Raw genomic sequence first — 16,841 nt, 5'->3', positions numbered from 1 at the left:
ATGCCGTATATTTTGCAGGCAAAATATTTTGCAAACCACTACTTGCAACACCTTTAATTACTACAGCAAACAAATGAGGAGCAGCAGAAATTATTATCTCATTTTTTAAAATAAACTAAGTGATTTCCCTTGCTGCATATTGCATTTTTGTAACCAGCAACAGTATTTTGGGAGGTCATGTTGCAAAAATATCGGACCACTTCCCATATTCATAACATTTTGCAATCCACTACTTGCAGACATTTTCATGATAGATAAACACTGAATTAATGAATGAAACACTGAAAAATGAATATTAAAGGAACAAGTGAAATGAGACAGAACCCCTTTATACAAACTACACCCAGCAGGGTGTGGCACAAAATACCTCTTTACCAATATACCACTATAGTACATACATGTGCAAATTTATTCTTCTGTCATTGTTGAACAATGTGTTGCCATGATAACAGTTTATTTTGAATGAAAATTATACAAATATTTTGGTTTAGCTAACTCTCAGTTTTGTTTTGTTTTAGCATTTGGCTTCAAATTTGGCATATGTGACCACTATATTACCTAGATGTGGAAAATTTATCTACGTCATTGTTGAAAATGTGTTACCATGATAACAGCATATTCTGAATGAAAATCATGCGATAATGTGAATTCACCTAACTCCCTCATCTTTTGAGCATTTGACTTGAAATTTGGCAAATGTGATGGCTATGATGTATAGTTGTGGAAACTTCATTTTTTGTTAATGTCAAACTTTGTGTTGCCATGGTAACAGCATTTTTTAATGAAAATCATAGAAATTGCTGATTTACTTATCTTGCTCCGTCATGTTTTGAGCACTCGACTTGAGATATGGGACATACGACTAACAATGAGCAAAACATACATTTATTCAATGTTTAACAATACATTGCCATGGTAACAAAGTAATTGCTGGTTGAGCTAACTCCGCCAGTGTTAGGTGGGGATATTAATCACATTGAGTGATAGTTCTGATAATTATTATTATTATAATCCATGTGTCTAGTAGGTCCATGGATATATATTCTGTAAGACTACTATTAGAAGGTGAACTTGTGATATTCAGGCAAGACCACCACGCGCAATTTTTTTTTTAAAGAACCTCAGCCCATCCAATGTTTGGCAAAGCCCAGAGAACTCATTTTTGCTTTGTCTTTGTATGTGGGTAATTCCATAAAATAGGGACCCACTTTGTGACATGCCTATTTTGCCAATAAAATCAGAAAATCAGATTTTTGTTCAACATAACTTTAAAAAACATTCATATTGAGTAAGTCCCTTGAAAACTGACTGAAAATTAACATTCTAAACTGAAATTGAAGGAAGTCGGCATACCAAATTGCAGTGTATGGGGAAAAACTGGTTCACCATGTAAAGGGGATACCATTGGTGTCCCCCTTACACAGTGAACCATCCATTTTGGCATCTTACCATATATTTCAAACTAGTTCTATGTTTGTTTCAATAGAAGTGATTATTTTGAAGTAAGAAATTAACTGTACTATTGAAAAAATGACACAACCCCTATTTTTGGCCAGGAAAAAGATTTTTCAATGTTTCTCGTGTAAGGGGGACACCAAATATTATTTTTGCATTTCTTTTTTCCAAATTAATAGAGTGGTCAATTTTTGATACCTGTTACAAAGAAACCACAGCTACATTGTAAAATATGCCAATGACGAGCAATTATTGTTGTGATAAGACAAAAAAAATAGCTATCACTGTGCCTCGACGTAATATTTAGGGGGACACCAAAGCCACGTGTGAAAATTATAATTTGGTCTTTTTTTCAAATTTATTTATTTTACCCCAATTTTCTCTTGAAATCTTTTAAACTATGTGATTGCTACCAAAATAACAACAAACAGTTCAACACTGGTCCTTAATATGGATTCCACACTCATAAATTGAGGTTTCTCGTGTAAGCAATTATGGGGACACCAAAACTTACACGTGAAACGTCTTTCTTGGGATTTACGTGCGTAAATGTGTATCAATTGATGCATGAATTATATTTATTGTGGTCAAAATTTGCTTGTCTTATATCATTTTTGACCCCTTAAAATAGAGTTTAATCCACAAACAAGCTGTAAATCTGTCTAACTGGTGTTACAGTAAAATGTCACACAATTTTGCCCAACAACGTTGTGATTTTGCACTTTTTATCAAAATTCATGTGGAACTTTGAAAAAGCAATATCTACTTCATTTCGCTTTACTTACCTATAAATATAACAATTGCCATTCTAATGCCAATTAGAATTGCCCCTGGTAGCTAAAAATATCTTTGAACCCCCTCGTTGCCCTGGCAATGGAAGGGAAAACTTTCACACACTCCCCTATATAAGCCCGAGCGTGGGCGATCTAGTCCTCTTTCTTCTGCCGCCGCTGCTCACTACGAGTTCCCCACGGTTTAGCTTACGCATATACAGATAAGATTGTTCCCTTTTTTACCTTATCGTGTTTGATTTCGTATTTATTTGAGGTATATTCCTTGTTCTATCGGCTGCTTAGCCTAGTTTGATTGTTTCTTGTTTTTAGTGACGGCTTAGGGCATTTAAGATGCCTAATTCGTCTCCCTCTTCGCCGCCCCGCTCGAACCCTACGGCGGAGGCTGTACTGAACATTTCAACGAAGGCGGGATCCAACGCCGCTAAAGCAGAGCAGGGCACAAAAAAGAGACCATGTAGTAATCCTGTGCTCCCTGCTTCTTCTCCTCCATCAAAGAAGGGAAAGAAGAGCGCCTTGAAAAAGCATTCTCTTCCCGGTCCATCCGAGAAACCAGGCTCCAATGTAGCGGTTTCTCCTGCCGTTAGACCCAACGAGACTAACCTGGCTCCGCCGACCAAGTCGGTAGACTCCAGTGTACTGAACGTCAACCAGCCTGCTAGCGTTGATAACAGCAGCTCGTTTAATACAACAGCGGCCTGCAATTTCTTCATGCAGGCCCTACAATCGGTTCTTATTTCACATAACCAGGGAACCCTTCCCGCACGGGCGGGCGATCCTACAGGTCCCTCGGTTTTTCTGATCCCTACGCAGTCTTGTCAGTTATCTCCCGGGGTCCCTTCCCGCACGAGCAGGCGATGCGACAGGCCTCTGGAATCTCGCCCCAGCGACCGTATCGTGAGCTCCGTCCTCCCCCGGGTCCGTCGATCTGCCTACACGTGATAATGCGGCCCGTTCGGACTCGGCCCCCGTATTTCGACAATCCCGATGCCGAACCCGCGATAGGGCTTCCCCCCGCCGGAGAGAGGGGGAAGATATCGGGTCTCGCTTCCACTCTCGCGTTCCGACGATCAGTTTGGGTGACTATTCCGATGATGAGTTTGGATATCGCCCCCAAAAAATAGCATCTCGTGCGAGAAACTGGGCAGACAGTGATACTGGTGTTAGTTTCCCATCGTCTCACTCAGTACACTCTATCAGCTTAGATGGTCGGGAAAGCATATTTACTGACGAGCTTCCTCCCTCTGATAAAGAATCAACGAATCAGACAGGTAGAAGGGACGGCCAGATAGCCGCTGAACTACTGATAAAGTACTGTCCCCAGTTAAAGGCAGAATCAACTGCTACTGAGGAAAACGAAGAGGCCAAGCCCATATTTTGCTTGGAATCTGAATTGTCTGCTCGTAGCCAAGGACCCAGTGCGGTGAAACTTGATACCCCCTTTGCTACGTGTTACGCTAAACCAGCCCATTCGTCCCTGAAATCCCGATCTAGCCATTATGACGCTTTGTCCGGTTTTCGGTTTGGCAGTAATGATTTCAACGCGGTGTTCAATACACCTGCAGTCCCAGAGGCAGCGTTCCGTGTGGGTGACGCTCGCGCTCACAAATCCCACTTCAACCGCACGAGATCTCGATCTTTCGGAAGGATAGATTCGCAGATTGCCCACATTAAGAAGACAGCCCGTAGCTTGATGAGGCTCGCGGCTTATCAAAGCTATCTAATTATGGCGCAATGAGAAGCAAGCCGTTTGGCCATAGACGGGGAGGACCTGAAAAAGATCTCCGATTTGCTCTTGCGAATTTCAGATCTCCAGTTCGAACAGGCCGCCCGAACAGCGTTACTATGTTCAAAGTTTCGCAGATCTCAGGTGATGGAACAGCTCAAACTCAAGAAAGGGGCTGACTCCATACTCGCAAAATTGCCCCTTACGGGCCCAGACCTGTTTGCGGAAAAGTTTCAGCAGGTACTGGAGGACACCATCGCGACGTCTAGCACTGCAGACAAGACCGCCTACAAACTGAGCAAACCCAACCGCTCCTTTCGACCCTCTAGGGACCATATGCCCCCTCAGTTAGGGTTCTTCCGTGAGGGATGATCATCTCAAGGTTCCCCCTATCGCAGACATCCGTACAGTCAGTCTTACAAGCCACCATCCGACTCTCGCAGGCCTGAGGGCAGAGAGCGGGACGGAAGATCGTATAGACGACCCCGGGGACAGCAATCTAACCCCCCCAGAACGCAGTCGACTGCCCCCCAGCGGGACCTTTCATCACAGTTATGACTATCCGAATCAGCACGCAGGGCAACCCCCAGTAAGGGGCAGACTCAAAGTATTTGCCCATCAATGGTCACAAATCACCTCAGACAAATTGGTGCTCTCAATAATTCAGAAGGGATATGTTCCCTCACTGATTCACCCAGAATTGCTTCCGGAGATATAAGCAAGAAAACCAACCTGCCAACAAACCCACAAAAAAAAAGGGCTTTGTTACAAGAGATAGAGTCCCTACTAACCAAATGGGCGATTGTTCAGGTCCACACAAGAAGGCATCTTGTATTATCCCCAGTTTTTCTCACCCCCAAGCGAAAAGGCGGATTCCGCATGGTGCTAAATGTAAAAAAGCTAAATCGATACATCGCAAATTCCACTTTCAAAATGGAAAATCTCCGCAACATTCTGCCGCTCATCAAGGCAGACGATTGGGCAGTCTCCATAGATTTAGTAGACGCCTACCTTCATGTTCCCATTGCCCACACTGCACAGCATTTTTTCGGTTTCGCAGTGGCAAACAAAGCGTACCAATATCGTGCTCTGCCCTTTGGTCTCAAAACTGCCCCACGCATCTTCACTCGAATTGTTCAGACACTCGCAGCCCACTTACGAGAAAGGGGCATTCAAATTTTTGTCTATCTAGACGACTGGCTGGTATTAGCAGACTCTGCAGACATACTACGCCGTCACTTAGACATTACATTAGACCTAGTCTCCAAGCTAGGTTTTCTCGTAAACTACGAAAAGTCTCAGCTCGAACCCACTCAGAATCCAGAGTTCTTGGGCGCCAAACTAGACTTGAAACTAAGGCTCGCCCATCCCCTCCCTCGCAGAATAGACAAGGTTCATCTAGTGGGGGGATTCCTACTCCGCACGTCTCACGCACAAGCCAAGCACTGGCTGCGTTTCTGGGCCTCCTTGCAAATCTCTTGGACACAGTCCCAGATTGCAGAAGGAGAATGAGGCAGAGCCAAATGGCCTTTCTCAGTCAGTATCGCCCACTAACAGACCCGATGACTCAAATTATCCGCCTTACAAGGACATTGTCCCAGGCGGTTCGCTGGTGGATGCCCCCGAATACCCTACAAATGGGAAAACCCTTCACTACCCCAGCCTATGGCTATGGGGTGGGGTGCAGTACTAAACTCGGACCAGGTTCCAGGAACTTGGGGAGAAAGAGACAGGGGTCAGCACATAAATGTACTGGAAATGTGGGCAATACAGAATGCTCTGTTTGCCTTCAAAGACAGAGTTCGGAGGAAAACGGTTCTGGTAAAGTCAGACAACCTCACGGTAGTATCTTACGTAAACAAACAAGGGGGCACAAGGTCGAAACCTTTGTGCAATCTCTCTCTAGACATTCTAGATTGGTGCGATTTGGTGGAGATGAATCTCATAGCCTCTCACATACCAGGAAAAGACAACTATGTGGCAGATTTCCTGTCGAGGGGAAGTTATCTCCCCACAGAGTGGCAACTCAATCCAAGCATTGCCAAACAGATCTTCAACAGGTTCGGTCCCCCTCAGGTCGACCTATTCGCATCGACATTGAACAAGCAGTTGCCAGTTTATTGCACAAAACACAATGATCCAGCAGCTCTGATGACAGACGCATTCACAATGCAGTGGAACAGGTTTCTGGGGTATGCGTTCCCACCCTTTGCATTGATACCAAGAGTACTACAGAAAGTGCTAACAGACAAGGCAACCCTCCTTCTGATAGCTCCTTGGTGGCCGAAACGGCCTTGGTTCCCCACACTGTTAGACCTCCTAACCTCTCCCCCAGTAATCCTTCCCTTCAGGGAGGATCTCCTCTGTCAACCAGGGACATCCACATACCATCCCAAGGTTCCCTACCTAAAGCTAACATTATGGACCATTTCAGGGAGATTGCGTCCTAGGCAGGTCTTTCGGGAAGGGCTGCAGAACTATCCTCCTCCTTCCTTAGATCGTCTACACGAGCCACTTATGACTCTAGACTACAGTACTACTTCAAGTGGTGCTACGATAAGAAAGTGGATCCTTCCACAGCACCTGTAGGCGAGATCGCTGAATTCCTCCTACATCTATTTGACAAGAGCTTAGCCTTCTCAACAATCAGAGGCTACAGATCGGCTATTTCAGCCTTACATAAAGGCTTCAGAGGGGGAGAAATGGTAGGATCCTCCTCTCATCTGAGTAGACTAATGAAATCCCTCTTTTTGTCTAGGCCTCCTCAGAAGAAACTGAGTCCCTCTTGGAGTTTATCGAGAGTTTTGCGTGCTCTGTCCAGGGCTCCTTTTGAACCTATGCACGACAGTTCTCTTGCTAATCTAACCATCAAAACCATTCTCCTCGTAGCAGTCGCTAGTGGGAGAAGACGCAGTTTTCTGCACGCTCTCTCTACCAAACCTGGCCACATTCATTGGGAAACTAATGGGGTTAGACTAATCCCTCATGCCAAATTTCTGGCTAAAAATCAAACCATAAACCCTACGCCAGGTGAGATCTTCATCCCCTCCCTTAAGACTCTGTCCTCCATCTCCCAAGACAAACTATGATGCCCTGTGCGGGCCCTTAAATGGTATCTTCACAAAACCGAAGAATTGCGCACTTCAGACAATCTATTTATCAGTATCAATCCTCCCCATGGCTCGGTCTCCCCTGATACTATTTCTCGCTGGATAGTTCAGGCCATTAAAGCTGGGGGTACGACTTCGATCCTCTCCCATAAGGTGCGGGCCCATGACACTAGGGGCATAGCCTCCTCCTGGGCTCTCTTTCAGGGAGTCCCCCTGGAAGATATTCTCAAGGCTGCCTACTGGCATAATCCTAACTCCTTTACGTCCTGTTACTTGTCAGACGTTATTTCCAATGAGGCCTCATTTGCCTCTGCAGTTCTTTCCTGTCCTAGCAGGAAGTAGTTCCATCTTGACTGAACCTCCTGCCTCAGCGAGCATGCAGCTCGTTAGCCATGATCAGTGAAAGAAGAAGGTTCCCTATCTTGAGGTTTTCCGCAGTCCCTCCATCCTCGGATCTCGGATCTGGCAATTGTTATATTGATTGGTAAGTAAAGCGAAATGAAGTAGATATGTTTGTTCGGTATCGAACATTTTATCTACGAGAGAGCTTTACTTACCTATAGGTCCCTCCCTCCTCCCCTCTCTGCGGTTCAGCCGGTTCATCGGCATCGAAAGAGGACGAGATCGCCCGCGCTCGGGCTTATGTAGGGGAGTGTGTGAGGGGTTTCCCTTCCGTTGCCGGGGCAACGAGGGGGTTCAAAGATATTTTTAGCTACCGGGGGCAATTCTAATCGGCATTAGAATGGCAATTGTTATATTGATAGGTAAGTAAAGCTCTCTCGTAGATAAAATGTTCGATACCGAACATACATTTCTATATTTTACTTTGAAAAGGAAGATACTTACCTGAATAAGAGTATTCAGAAGTAAAATTGATTTAGGGTATGTAATTTTTCAGCAATGACAATATGAAGCAAATAGAAGGGGCATTTAACTAGTAGGACCCTTTTTAATGGAATTACCCATGTGTGTTAATACAGGAAGCCATCCATCTTGGTAGAATGTCTTACTCCAGACTTCAGAGGGGACCTTGAGGCAGTGGAGAGAGTGGCTTTGTCTGGGTTGGATGTTTATGCTCACAATGTGGAAACAGTCAGCAGATTACAAAAGTAAGATTCTTCTTGTCTGGTATTGTGCCATGATAGCATATCTATGCGAATGACCACTTATTCCTAAAATTGACCTTCCAAGCTCAGTGTTGTGATGATATGAAATGATGGTATGTGTAATTTAGGCATATGGAATCATATGTACTTTTTTCTCAGCAGTACGTTCATAGCTGTGGTAGAGCACATAAAGAAATAATTTTTTTTCTGGTGTACCCTGAATGCAGATAAACCTCAATAAAAATTTCCAACTGCATGCTATACACAGTGAAAAAGGTAAAAATGCAATGTCATACAAGAATTGTATGAACTCAGGTACATCATTTTAGCAGTTATTGTTGTTTTTCAGATACGGTACACGTTAATGAAAATATCCCATGATATTACGTTTAAAATTCTGTTGAGAACAGTGGACGCACAAGCCCAACAGTGCTCATAATGAAATTTCCCACGCTTTCAACGAACTGAACGAATTTAACAGATTCAACCCAGAACCTCCAATAGTTCTTAGTACGATCTTCATGGAATCACAAACGAATTAAACATATTTAGTGAAATCTCAAAATAATGCCAATGAACCTAAAAAATTTCAACACATGTGTTTTTTATGCCTCCGCCATGAAATGTTGCCGCAGGCATAATTTTTCGGGTTGTCCGTCCGTCCATCGTTTCGTTCATCCTGCCGTAATCAATTTTGTGGACAGCATAACTAAAAACCTGTTTTAGATATCCTAATGAAACTTGGCAATGTGAGTGGGTGAAGTTTTGCCTGTCAAGGTTTGGATGCACATGCTCAAGGTCAAGTCAAGGTCAAATGCTCAAAATTTCACTATTGCCGCTATATCTATGTGATGCCTGAAGGTATTTTCTTTAAACTTAGTGTATACACAATCAACCTAATAAAGATTCTGTAGAGAGAGTTTCGGGCCATAAGGTCAAAGGTCAAGTGACAATGTGAAAATCTACTTTTTTCTTCATGCCTCAGAAATGGTTCAATGTATCTTCATGGAACTTAGTACATATGCATGTACTGACAGTGATTATCTAGGGAATTTGGGGGTCATGGGGTTAAAAGGCGAGGAGTCAAAGGTCAAGGTCAACTCCTCAAAATTTTTTTCTATTTCCTTCATATCTATGCAATGCCTGCAGGATTTTTCTTAAAACTTAGTGTATTCATGTATTACCCAATATAGATTTTCTGGGAAATTTTTTTATGCCAAAAGGTCAAGTGAAAATGCTAAATTTCACTTCTCCATATCTCGGAAGTGATTCATCATTAACTCATTTATGATGGTTTGCTTTGGTGAGCGAACACCCCCACAGACGGACAGGTTTTCCGAAATCGAGCCAGAACCCAGGGTTACTAAGGGGGTGTGACTTTATGGTCCTGCTTTACCCAATCATAAAATTGCTGTGTTTGAGGTGTAGGAATCCGCTTTCTGTTTGGTGAATAACGACGGCTCATGAATAATAATGTCGCTTTCCCCTCGATCTGGGTTCACACGCATGATTTGAACTTCATGCACTGTACGATTGTCAATTTTATGTTTCCCTATCAACTTATATGAAAAACTAGAGAAGCACTCTGAGAGCGCAGACCTCCGCCAAGCATGCAGCTCATTTCCACCACTGATCTTGTTCTTCTATAGAGATATCAGTGATTTCCACCCATACGTACTTGTAGCATTGTGTGCTGAAAGTCGCCCGATTTCCCAATATAGAAGCCTTTGTTACGTCATAAACCCTCAGCTGCACGGCACGCCTCGCCCTAGCAGAAACTAAAGCACACACTTTAGTGCGCGCATGCAAACCTCAAATATGTGCAGCCTGAACTCCCAAGTTCATTGACCCTACCTGCCAAAATATCAAAAGTCCTTCATAAATTCTCCAAAAATGTTCGGATCACTACCAAAATTTAATCATCTGTTACTTGTATCATGCTAAATCTTTCCTGCAAGTTTCATCCAAATCCGTTGATTTTCCACACTGACACACTAACTAACTAACAAACAAACCAACCTACGGTAACGAAAACATAACCTCCTCCCTTGGCGGAGGTTACCGTAAAGTTCCGTGTATAAGACGCACTATTTTTTCGTCGGAAAACATTGAAAATCGGGGGTGCGTCGTATACACGGGTACAGTCGAATCACAGAAAAAAATCCGTCATGTACACCCAATTTTATAAGGCCAACTTGGGGCCATGTATGCCCATGCAATCGACGTTTGGAAGGTAAGCAATCACTAAAACTTGCGGATAAATGAGCGATCTTTCAATCTGGACACCTAAGCTGCAAATACGAGATAAACTTACATCGGCCTTGTGCAGAAGAAACGATGTATCAATCTGGCCATAGACAACAGCTGTAACGGCACTGCTGTATGCTACCGATGTCGGTCTACCAAGCTACCAACAGCCAACCTAGTAGCTGGAATACGCAATGTACAGGTATCATTACTAAATTACCGATACCGTAAAACTTATCAATGTACTAGTATCAATAGGGCCTCATCCACGTCAAGCTCTGCTTATGATGACGGTCCCCTGTATTGATTTCTCCTTTGTTAATAGATACAGTCTGCCTTAATATGTTATTTTGATTCATAATTATGCCACTTCAGACTGAATGTTGTTACGCAAATGATTTTTCTTCGTATTGATTTGTATGTATCTGTATCATTTTGTTTTCATTTGCAATTGTATTCGGAGAAAGAAAATGCAGAAATAAACCAAACAAACAACAAACAACAATATGGCCATAGACAAAAGCTGTAAAATACGGAGTAGGATCGACACTATGTCACCGTAAATATGAACGATGTGTGAAGCATGCATGCATATCCATGTCGTTCGTTTGCTCTTCATTTCACGAGGCCAGCAAGGATAGCATAGCTACACTGCACTGTAGCTAGCTAGCTAGCTAGCAAGCCTTTGGCAAAGGCAGCAGCTGCAGAGAGGCTTTTGCAATGGACTCGCGTGCACACAGCGATCGGATCGTAGCGCGCTTGCCTGTTGCGCGCTGTGTGTGCAAGTCCATTGCTCTCTGTGTGCGTGTGCTGAAATTATAGCGAGCTGCCTTTTGCAAAAGGCTAGCACTGTGCATACAAGCATGGTACAAGAGACACACACATTACTGGTAATCCCTCTGGGCGAAACAACAGTGAGTGTAATTACCGTACGCACCGTACGTCTCGCCGTATGATCCCTCTGCTACACTTGTTGATGTTTTTCTTATTTTTCGTAATGAACCTTCCAGTCTGACATGCGTCAATATGCGAGACACCCTCTGCTATGCATGACAGAAAAGATCGTACTGTACACTCATGAGTACGATATGCATGACACATGTACCACGATTGAAAGGCGAAACAATAGCAAGTGAGTACCGAGACAAGTCTCGCACTTTGCGTCTTCCATATTTTGCCATTGTCCGATGAATACCGTTAAAAGAAAGTATAAAAGGAAATGAAAAAAAGAGCAAATACATGCTGAATTCTAGGGAAATTTTGAGCTGAAATAATATGTATGACACACGCAATATTTGCGTGGAAATTTTCGTGTTTTTTTTTTTTTTTTTGTTATTTTAGGCCCGAAAGTAGGGGTACGTCTTATACACGGGTGCGTCTTATACACAGAACTTTACGGTATAACACCTACTACTATTGACCTGCACGCTATGGCAGTGATGTCACAAATTTCATTTTATGGAAACTATTATGATTTGTTGGCCTTAAACCTTTAAAGTCTTTCAATGAAAAGCGATCTATCGAGGGATTGTAGACAGGTGGCCTCATGTGTTTCCATTTACACAACTATAAGACATGGTAAGTAAATCTGATCGTATTGTGGTGATATCAGTTGCACACTCAGGAATCCACTCTTGACTTCGTATTGTTCACGAAATTTGTTTGGTATAGCTAGGCAAGGAATTTTGGAAACAATAGGAAGTTATTTGATTCTATACAAGATACAACATACGTAAACCTGTGATGCCTGGCTTGGGCTCCTTGTTAGAGTATTCAAGTACAAAGCTTGTGTGCCTGTAACAGGAACACATGGCTTTATTTCAACACTAGGGAAATCATCAATGGCAATGTAATGTTGTAACTGGAATAAGTTTCGCAGACCAACATTCCATTTGAGCTTGTTTCTTGGTTTCGTTTCAACAATTCCCGTAATGTTGACAAGAGCCTGGGATGTTCAATATTCAAATAAATCATTGCGTCTCTGTAGCTATCTTTGACAACTAATGATGACTAAATCTGCATAATCCACGCTTTTGAAATACCTGCCATCCACACTGAAGTTTTCTGTATAAAGAAGTTTGCTTTCTGAAATTATCCATCATGACTGCCTACAGATTACAACTGTGTGACTTACGTTTCCATTGGATGAATAACAGAGATCCACGAGTGCATTTGTGATCTTATTATCGGGGTTTGATGCTGCCATTTTTCTGTGCAATCTTACGATTCACTTTCAACTCTAACATAATGTCAGGAAGATATTGTTCACTGTATATAGTATCAAATGAAATACGAGTTCACCCAGTGATATAATAAAACGCCATCACCAACCAAAATGGTTGTTGGTACGTGTATTATTTTTTTATATCGAAAGGAAGAATTAAACACCTGTTCAAGTCAGTTGATACAGCATGAATGAGTATGGGAATCTGTACATGGGAGTCTATACGATGAGAAGAAAACAAAAAGAAATAGGCTGGTCTTCTAAATTTTGTTTGATGGATGGTAGTCTGAACACACTTTTGCAAATGAAATGTAATATAATTATACATGACCAGGTTTGCCTATAATCTGTGTTTTGGTAATATCTTTGCAGATTATATATATTATTGGCTGTAACAATTTTACAGGCAAAATATCTTGGAGAAGTAATCATCACCAACAATGATAATTTCCTATCTACAATATGTATATGTTTGTACATGGGAATGAAGAAGTGGATAGCTGGAAATGAAATTGATGTAATGAGATCAACTGAAGGAGCACTAATCGAGGCAAATGTATTACAAAGGAGGAGCAAAATGGCAAATAAGTATATAAAATGGTACATTATGCAAAAGATTTTGCAGTCATTTTTTGTATGTTTGTCTTTCAATTTCATAGCTGGGTCATTCAAAATTTCCCACAAAAATGATAGAGCCATGAAGATACTCATTCAATTTCATTTTCCTTTCACTATCAGGGATGCCAGTTTTCCGGCAATAGCCGGAATTCCGGCTTTTTCATATTTTGGTGTCCAATTTCTGGCTTCGTGATATCATTTCCGTCTGTGTGGGAAAGCCGGAAAGCACGAGAAAGAAACAAAGAAAGAAAGAAAGAAAAACGAAAAAATATGATCATCTAAACTTACGGGACATTCACTTTCACGATTTCCGCAGTATGTTTCGCATATACTTGGGCATGAGAATATCACAAAACGACTGTCATGCAAAACTAGCGCGATGTTGCTGCTGCTAGCTGGGACATGCAACACGTGCGATGATAGCGATCGAACAGTGTGTGGTGTTTCTATGCGATGTACTATGTGCGGTGCATGAATCATACTGCGCTCTCACTATAGCTACAGCGCTGAGACGGTGTGGTGAGTCGATTGAGTCAGCTGAACGAAGCAAAACTATGGATTTTACGACACTAGGACTTCTTTATTTTTGCTACAAATTCCTTTTTTTTTCTAGAATACGACCACATTATTGTCTGGAAAGCGTTATACCAGCACGTGCGATCACGATCGAACAACATGTGGTGTTTCTAGGCGATGTACTATATGTGCGGTGCATGGATCATGCTGCGCTCTCGCGCATACTTGGGCATGAGAATATCACAAAACGACTGTCATGCAAAACTAGCGCGATGTTGCTGCTGCTAGCTGGGACATGCAACACGTGCGATGATAGCGATCGAACAGTGTGTGGTGTTTCTATGCGATGTACTATGTGCGGTGCATGAATCATACTGCGCTCTCACTATAGCTACAGCGCTGAGAGAGTATGGTGAGTCGATCGAGTCAGCTGAACAAAGCAAAACTACGGAGTTTACGGCACTAGGACTTCTTTATTTTTGCTACAAATTCATTTCTCTGGAGAATACGACCACATTATTGTCTGGAAAGCGTTATGGAACATCCAAACGACGGAGTTACAGTACCGTTAGTACCGCATCGGAACTTCTTTACAAATCTTCAGATTCATTTCTTTACTGCTCTCATTTTTTGAGCAATTGACCCCACATTTCGCTTGTGTGACCACCATCAAAGGTAGATGTGCAAAACACCTTTTTTGTTACCATGGCAATGGCAAATTTTTAGAAAATCATATGAAATGTTGTGGATCGAACTACTCTCATTTTTGTAGCAATTCAATTGAAATTTGGTGTATACGTTCAATGTTTAGTTGTGCAGGATGCCTATTTTGTTTGTGAATATATCTGTTGCCATGGCAACAGCAGTGTTTTTATATCAATCATACAAAAATATGTGGATTGACCTAGTTCCCTGAGTTTTTTAGTATTTGACTTGAATTTTGGCACATGTGACCACTACAGTATGTTGATGTGCAGAACACATCTTCTGTCGATGTTGAACAATGCGTTTCTATGGTAACAGCATTTTTTCACTAAAAAGAATACAAAAATATTGTGGATTCAGCTAACTCCCACAGTCTTTGAGCATATGGCTTGAAATTTGGCACATGTGACCACTATGGTACGTAGATGTGCAAATTTAATCTTTCTTCATTGTTGAACAATGCATTGCCATGGTAACAGCATATTCTGAATTAAAATCATACAAAAATACTATGGATTCAGATATCTTTCTCAGTCTGAGCATTTGGCTTGAAATTTGGCACATGTGACCACTATAGTACATAGATGTGTAAACTTAATCTTTCGTCATTGTTGAACAATGCATTGCCATGGTAACAGCATTTTTTCACTAGAAATGATACAGAAATATTGTGGACTCAGCTTACACCCTCAGTCTGAACTCTGAATTGTGATGTACTGTTGAATGCTACACTTCAGCCCTACAGGAAAGGGTTATAGCAATCAAGACAATACTTCTTCTGCTTCTTTTGTTTGCTCGCTAGTAAATTCATATGGAGGTATGTATAGAATAAGATTTAGTATTGTTTATGTATGTTTATGGTTACATCAGAATGGACTTCTTTGTGTCAATATTCTGAAACTACTGTACAGTAAAAGCATGCATTGCTCTGTTAGAACAGATTTGACGCATTTTAACTAATGTAGAATTCCTCGCCGATAGTTTTAACTAACTTCAACAGAATTTTTCTCTCGGATAAAAAAAAAAAAAATTGTTAGAAATCACAACACATTTAAAGGGACTGTACAGTACTGGTTGAGGTGAGGATTTGGCTTGTAACGTTTTGCGAAATATTTAGACACCACTCTATGAAATGTTAAAGAGCAGACAATTGTAAGGGGAATCAAAAGTTTATTTGATGAAAATCGGTTTTGAAATGACTGAGATATATATGTAAAAACAAGGAAAAACAAAGAGATCCTAATAAAAGTTGTCTCCTGTCAATTTCATTAGGATCGCTTTTTTGGACATCTCAGCCATTTCAAGGCCAATTTTCGTCAAGTATACATAGAATCCTTCTAGAAATTACATGCTCTTTCATATTTCATAAGAGGTGTCTCATAATCTCACCAAAAATGTTATAAACCTGAATCTTCACCTCAACCAGTATTGTACAGTCCCTTTAACATTTTTGTTTTTCATTTTCTACAGCTTTTGGCAGTTTCAACATATTTGATCTGCATTCAAGATTACATTTTGCAAAGCATTGGGAATTTTCAACAGTTTCAACAGAATTAGTGTCATGCATGAATGCTTTCAACAAACTTAAGGAATTTGCTAATCAGTGGCTGACGCTTATAACGAATTCAACGGAAATGTGTCGTATAGCAACTCTTTTAAGGAAATGTCATCGGCGTGTTTTTTCCATTAAAAGAGAAGTCCGGACGATTTTGAATAAATTTCACAGTCGAGAGGATCTTATCCGGTCAATGGATTTGAAATTTGTGCGCATGTGATGTGTGCGCCTGTGCTGGCCGTCAATTCAGTGTAGCTGTCCCAGGTTCCTCTCGACCGAGTCACATTAAGTCATCAATTCGAACAGAAAGGGACTATTGGCAGAATCAAACGTTGCCCGAAGCCTGTTGTCAATACTTCAACTTTACCGGTAAGTCTTCAAATTGAAGAAATTTTTCGATTTTAAGCTGATATTTATCCGCGATACTACCTTATCATGATCCTGAATGCGACAGTGCGCAGCCCCATTACGCTATGCGTATGGGGCTGCTGGTCACAGTTACCGGCAGCGGTACTACTAGTATGATGAAGCTGGCGCTGGCGTTTCTTCCGCTGTTCAAAGTTATACGGTCGTAATTTACCACCGTCAGACAAACTAGACAGTCTCGGACAACAAGAGAGGCAATAATTCTGAAATTGACAGACTGATTTCAGATTGTTCACACTCAGAAGTCGAAAAAGCGATCACGGATTGTGATAGCATTTGGCAGCAGCAGACGTAAATATATGCCTGATCACTCTGATGGCAACAATAGCCAATGAATTGTAAGTGATGGGATGGACACTAAT

At 41.7% G+C, this 16,841-nt stretch overlaps 2 protein-coding genes across 2 annotated transcripts in view; both read left to right on the top strand.

Annotated features, from left to right (window-relative positions):
• LOC139711374 (lipoyl synthase, mitochondrial-like) overlaps nucleotides 1-16,841 on the top strand; it is a 171,341-nt gene that overhangs the window by 104,025 nt on the left and 50,475 nt on the right. Inside the window, exon 5 of the mRNA XM_071623262.1 lies at nucleotides 8,063-8,191. Within this exon, the coding sequence (XP_071479363.1) occupies nucleotides 8,063-8,191 (129 nt within the window). The remainder of the gene's footprint in view (nucleotides 1-8,062; nucleotides 8,192-16,841) is intronic.
• Nucleotides 5,479-6,747, top strand: LOC139711371 (uncharacterized). The gene has a single exon (XM_071623260.1). It carries the CDS (start codon nucleotides 5,638-5,640, stop codon nucleotides 6,559-6,561), a length of 924 nt encoding a protein of 307 aa, XP_071479361.1. The 5' UTR covers nucleotides 5,479-5,637; the 3' UTR covers nucleotides 6,562-6,747.

Source organism: Diadema antillarum, unplaced genomic scaffold (genome assembly GCF_040938485.1).
Source record: "Diadema antillarum isolate AM-2024a unplaced genomic scaffold, OU_Dant_1.0 seq00001650_RagTag, whole genome shotgun sequence".
NCBI lineage: Eukaryota > Metazoa > Echinodermata > Echinoidea > Diadematoida > Diadematidae > Diadema > Diadema antillarum.
This window is presented reverse-complemented; position numbering and strand designations above follow the sequence as displayed.